This window comes from Asterias rubens, chromosome 8 (assembly GCF_902459465.1).
Source record: "Asterias rubens chromosome 8, eAstRub1.3, whole genome shotgun sequence".
Taxonomy (NCBI): Eukaryota; Metazoa; Echinodermata; class Asteroidea; order Forcipulatida; family Asteriidae; genus Asterias; species Asterias rubens.
Window position 1 is genome coordinate 14,536,405 of NC_047069.1, and position 6,106 is coordinate 14,542,510.

The 6,106-nt window shown below is 42.1% G+C and overlaps 1 protein-coding gene across 1 annotated transcript; it reads right to left on the reverse strand.

Moving 5' to 3' along the window:
* Positions 1-2,874: 2,874 nt before the first annotated feature.
* Positions 2,875-5,337, reverse strand: LOC117294005 (extensin-2-like). The gene is made up of 2 exons (XM_033776521.1): positions 5,334-5,337; positions 2,875-4,346 (listed from the first exon to the last, which is right to left on the reverse strand). Exons 1-2 carry the CDS (start codon positions 5,335-5,337, stop codon positions 2,875-2,877), a joined length of 1,476 nt encoding a protein of 491 aa, XP_033632412.1.
* Between the last annotated feature and the right edge of the window lie 769 nt (positions 5,338-6,106).

Consider the following 6,106-nt stretch of genomic DNA (forward strand, 5'->3'; position numbering starts at 1 on the left):
AATTATGTGCAAAATCTGTGAACAATTTATATTTTGTATCTTACCATTGTTATGCACATTAAATCAGTACACAGTCATCAAGCAAAATTTATAAGAAGAGGCCCTTAAAGTATTATTCCAAGGGTTACATTTTTTTTACAATTTACATAATTTTTCCTGCAATTTAATGGAAAAAAAAGTTGGTCAATCCATTATCTACAGGCCTTCATTTACGGTTAATTAAAGGCAGTGGACACTATTGGTTATTACTCAAAATAATTATTAGCATAAAACCTTACTTGGTAACGAGTAATGGGGAGCTGTTGATAGGATAATACACTGTGGGAAATGGCTCCCTCTGAAGTAACGTAGTTTTCGAGAAAGAAGTAATTTTCCACGAATTTGATTTCGAGACCTCAGATTTTAGAATTTGATTTCTCGAAATCAAGCATCTGAACGCACACAACTTCATGTGACAAGGGTGTTTTTCATTTTATTATTATCTCGTAACGTCGACGACCGATTGAGCTCAAATTTCCACAGGTTTATTATTTCATGCATATGTTGAGATACACCAAGTGAGAATACTAGTCTTTGACAATTACCAATAGTGTCCAGTGTCTTTAAAAGTGAGGGCAGTCATATTAAAATTTAGGAAATTGTGACTGACTTTGTCTTTTAAACCACATTCCTTTGAAGGGAATCATTTCTCAAAATGTAATTATTAAAGGTATAACCTCCCTTTAATGTAGACATGTCTGTAGCCTTCATCAGTACAAGTAATTATAAACCATTTGATACAATTTCTCTTTCTATTTAGTACAATACCCGTCCGTCCGTCCGATGACTATTATTTTATTTCAAAACATACAGCACACAGATCTGTCTACAGGATATATTTACTTGTCTGGGACATTTTCTGAGTAGAGTCTGGGTCTCAACTTGACCCCGAACTGCCCGTCAAAAAAAAGAAAAAGAAAAGGGCGCTCTTGTTTTGACTGCTGGAATTTTTACAAACTCCGATGGGCCACCTGACAGTGGGAATAATTATTCTGCTGGGAGCTGTAAACAATAGTTTTGCAGTGATTAAATTGGGGCTGGTTTGGGGGTAAAAGCGAAGGTGTGTCACTGCTGGATAAGATAAATATTTGAGGGTCCTTTTTTTTTTGTGGCAAACTAGACTCAACAATGTCACTCCCATAACTGCGGCGCTGGCTCGCTTGGCTGTATAGGAAAAAAGTCACAATTGATGGTCTGTTTGATTTTCGCACAATGATTCGTTTGTTGAGGGGCTGGGGAGAAATGTGTTTAAATGCACGGGAACCAAATTATGTGTAAAAGTATATTTACGTAGATGTTCCGGGGCTGCTATTTGTAGAATGTAAACGGGGATGAATGAAGTTGAGAAATTTCTTTTAGCGATTTCACGGTTATATTTTTGTTGTTGCTGTAGTACACCAGTCTGTTAATTATGTATTGTTACTGAACCTTACTGTACGGTGTTTTACAACTGATTGGTAACTTTTAAAAGGTATTTGGAGAAGATTTTAATATTATCGGTCAACCATGTATGAAATCTCATAATATAGGTTTTTGTTATAAAAATCCGCTGGATTTAGTCTAATTGGTCTGGCAAGTAAGGCAAACCTCTTTCATTATGTGCTGACAAAATATCCATAACCAGTTTGCAAATAAAGGGATATCAATGCTCCATCATCAATCTGGTTTTTGTCTTCATACTTTGGGACATAAACTTGATCAATGTTGATCAATGTTGTTTCTGGAATTGTGAAACTACACAGGTGTGTTGTAAAAAGCTTGCTAATAATGGGGTGTAGGTTAGTGGGTTGTTTTTGAGAACTAACCCTTTTTCAGTTCACAGCAGATTTTCGAGCAGTCGTCTAAATGTTGGCAACAATTTTTATAGCATGCAATTTATTCAAATGGCTGTTGTGGCTGAGTGGTCTAGCGCACTGGGCCTAATTTCATAGAGTTGTTAAACAGAAAATACTGCTTGACAAATTTCTTTGCTAAACCACAATTGAATGGGCCACCAACCACAAGAAAGCAAACTGAATGTAATGGTGGCTGGTAACCTGTTTCTGCTAAGCAACACTATTCCGCGCTTTGCAAGTTTTGGTGAATTTTAATTTGCTTGGGCCCTGGGGTCGATTTCACAAAGAGTTAGGACTTAGGCCTAGTCTTAGGAGATATTAAAAACGTATGGGTAGTCCAAAGTTAGGACAAGTTAAGACGAGTTACTCGTCTTAAGTCGAGATAAGACTAGTCTTAACTCTTTGTGAAATTCACCCCATGACTCCAGCTCTGTTTTTATCTGACCAGCAGAGTGTGGGTTCAAGTACCGGTCTTGACACATGTGGCAAGCAACTTTAAGATGGGTTGGTTTTCTTATTAACCATCTTAGCATATTATGAGTTTGTGCCAATATGTACAGACAACAAGGTCCAATTTCATGGCACTGCTTACCATGGAATTCTGCGCTTATGCCCCTCTATGGCACATAACAGAATGCGACTTACAGGGCGCCAGGAAGTGCCAAATTCTTGGATATGCAGTGCCATGAAATTTTGCCTTCTTTATAATTTTACGACACTAAATATTCAAAAATATTTTTATTTATATATATTTTTTCTTGGAATACATCAATTTAACGTCAAAGGTTTGAGGAAAGATAAAGGAAAAGGGAGCTTATAAAAGGTTTACTTCTTCGTGTTTGTAATAAGTCAATTTTGCTAGCTCAGAATTGAAACAAAGGAATAAAATTAGTAAAGCATCTCTACTGAAACTTGCGTATTAATTGTGGCTTCTTTGTGCCTCTCTGTTTTTGTACTTTTGACCTAATGTATGTTGGAAAAAATAAAAATGTGAGGAGCATCAGGCTTGTATAACATGGGGAGGGTTTGCTGCTGTGACATGGGGAGGGGTTTGCTGCTGTGACGTGGGGAGGGGTTTGCTGCTGTGACGTGGGGAGGGGTTTGCTGCTGTGACGTGGGGAGGGGTTTGTTGCTGTGACATGGGGAGGGGTTTGCTGCTGTGACATGGGGAGGGGTTTGCTGCTGTGACGTGGGGAGGGGTTTGCTGCTGTGACATGGGGAGGGGTTTGCTGCTGTGACCTGGGGAGGGGTTTGCTGCCGTGACGTGGGGAGGGGTTTGCTGCTGTGACAATGGGAGGGGTTTGCTGCTGTGACGTGGGGAGGGGTTTGTTGCTGTGACGTGGGGAGGGGTTTGTTGCTGTGACGTGGGGAGGGGTTTGCTGCTGTGACATGGGGAGGGGTTTGCTGCTGAGACGTGGGGAGGGGTTTGCTGCTGTGACGTGTGGAGGGGTTTGCTGCTGTGACGTGGGGAGGGGTTTGCTGCTGTGACGTGGGGAGGGGTTTGCTGCTGTGACGTGGGGAGGGGTTTGCTGCTGTGACTTGGGGAGGGGTTTGCTGCTGTGACATGGGGAGGGGTTTGCTGCTGTGACATGGGGAGGGGTTTGCTGCTGTGACGTGGGGAGGGGTTTGCTGCTGTGACGTGGGGAGGGGTTTGCTGCTGTGACGTGGGGAGGGGTTTGCTGCTGTGACATGGGGAGGGGTTTGCTGCTGTGACATGGGGAGGGGTTTGCTGCTGTGACGTGGGGAGGGGTTTGCTGCTGTGACATGGGGAGGGGTTTGCTGCTGTGACCTGGGGAGGGGTTTGCTGCCGTGACGTGGGGAGGGGTTTGCTGCTGTGACAATGGGAGGGGTTTGCTGCTGTGACGTGGGGAGGGGTTTGTTGCTGTGACGTGGGGAGGGGTTTGCTGCTGAGTCGTGGGGAGGGGTTTGCTGCTGTGACGTGTGGAGGGGTTTGCTGCTGTGACGTGGGGAGGGGTTTGCTGCTGTGACGTGGGGAGGGGTTTGCTGCTGTGACGTGGGGAGGGGTTTGCTGCTGTGACTTGGGGAGGGGTTTGCTGCTGTGACATGGGGAGGGGTTTGCTGCTGTGATGTGGGGAGGGGTTTGCTGCTGTGGCGTGGGGAGGGGTTTGCTGCTGTGACATGGGGAGGGGTTTGCTGCTGTGACGTGGGGAGGGGTTTGCTGCTGTGACCTGGGGAGGGGTTTGCTGCTGTGATGTGGGGAGGGGTTTGCTGCTGTGACGTGGGGAGGGGTTTGCTGCTGTGACGTGGGGAGGGGTTTGCTGCTGTGACGTGGGGAGGGGTTTGCTGCTGTGACGTGGGGAGGGGTTTGCTGCTGTGACGTGGGGAGGGGTTTGCTGCTGTGACGTGGGGAGGGGTTTGCTGCTGTGACGTGGGGAGGGGTTTGCTGCTGTGGGTGCTGCAGCAACCCCTTCTTTTTGGATGGGGTACGGGAATGTGCTACTGCACCCCCTACTTTTTGAAAAAATAAACACACATTCTACGTTAAGAATAATTCTTAAATCTAATTAAAAAGAAGATCCTGAAAAAATATTGAAAACACTTAAATTCTCAGTTTTTTTACATTCTGTCATAATTCAAAGGATAAAGCCCGGTTCATACTTCCTGCGAATGCGAAGCGAATTTGACGTGAATTTGACGTCACAACCCTCCTTTCGCAGCGTAATTCGCAAGAGAGTTGAACAGAGTCGAACTGCTGAGTCGAATTATTCGTTGCGAATTTGTGACGTCAACATTCGTATCGCATTCGCATTCGCAGGAAGTATGAACCGGGCTTTAGCCAGTTTAATCCATTTTGGTTTGTCTTTTGAAAGAACTGATTTCCAATCTCTAAACCATAAGAATCAAAGTGTCACCTTTGATACTCGGAGCTTGGTGGACATTGCATGTCGTGGCTTCAAATTGGGGGATTATTTCGTGGGGAAGGGGTGGAAGTAGTATAAGGGCAAAACCACTGTTTAAAGACAGTGGACACTATTGGTAACTGTCAAAGACCAACCTCCTCACTTGGTGTACCTGAATATATGCATAAAATAACAAACCTGTGAAAATTTGAACTCAATCGGTCGTCAAAGTTGCGAGATAATAATGAAAGAAAAAAACACCCTTGTCACATGAAGTTGTGTGCTTTCATATGCTCTATTTCAAGACCTCAAATTCTAAACTTGAGGTCTTGAAATCAAATTTGTGGAAAATTACTTCTTTCTCGAAAACTATGTCACTTCAGAGGGAGCCGTTTCTCACAATGTTTTATACCATCAACCTCTCCCTATTACTCGTAACCAAGTAAGGTTTTATGCTAATAATTATTTTGAGTAATTACCAATAGTGTCCACTGCCTTTAAGCAAAAGTCTGAAAGTTGAATCAAATTTTTTGTTCACCTAACTCTGTATCTTACTATACATTGACTACATTTTACTTTGAGCTTTGAAAAATCTCACGCATAGCTGGCCTCTGGACTTGGCATCTCTGAATTGGTATAAGTGAAAGCAAAACCTTACTCTATGGTATAAGTAGACCCACATTGTTATTCTCCTGTGTGCACATAAATCGTGGGTAAAACAACTGACTTTAAACAACTCAAAAAGGATTTTCCAAAAACAGGGTTTAAAAAAATAAATAACAATTATCTCCAGACAAACAAACAAAATCCAGGTTCACACAAAAAAATAATGACTTAAAAAATATTAACACACAATGAACAAACTGCAATATTGAAATTTAATTAACTTTGTTCCCAGCGTGGTAAGCCTTGGGTGGTAAATTCAAGTTATCTGTCCCTAATTTCAAGCTATACCCACACACAAAAATCATTTTGTAATTTACCCAATTACCTTGCCATTCATGCATGGCACCAACAGGATTTCATTTCCTCTTTTGAGAAGAAGAAAAAAGGTAAAAAGGGACTGATATTATAATAAGCAATAATAATTCCTGTTCGATAAATATAGCTGAGTTGTTCAACCCTACCCACAAAAAAAACATTTTGTAATTTACCCAATTACCTTGCCAGTCATGCATGAAACAAACAGAAAACCATTTCCTCTTTTCAGGAGAAGAAAAAAAAAATGATATTAAAAACATAATAATAATTCCTGTTCAATTAATATGGCTGAGTTGTTCTTAATCCCCCCCCTATGGTAGTAAAAAACAAACAAACCCAGACAGATACAGATCAATGATCGCACATATAAAAGTAAAAGTTGTATCTCTT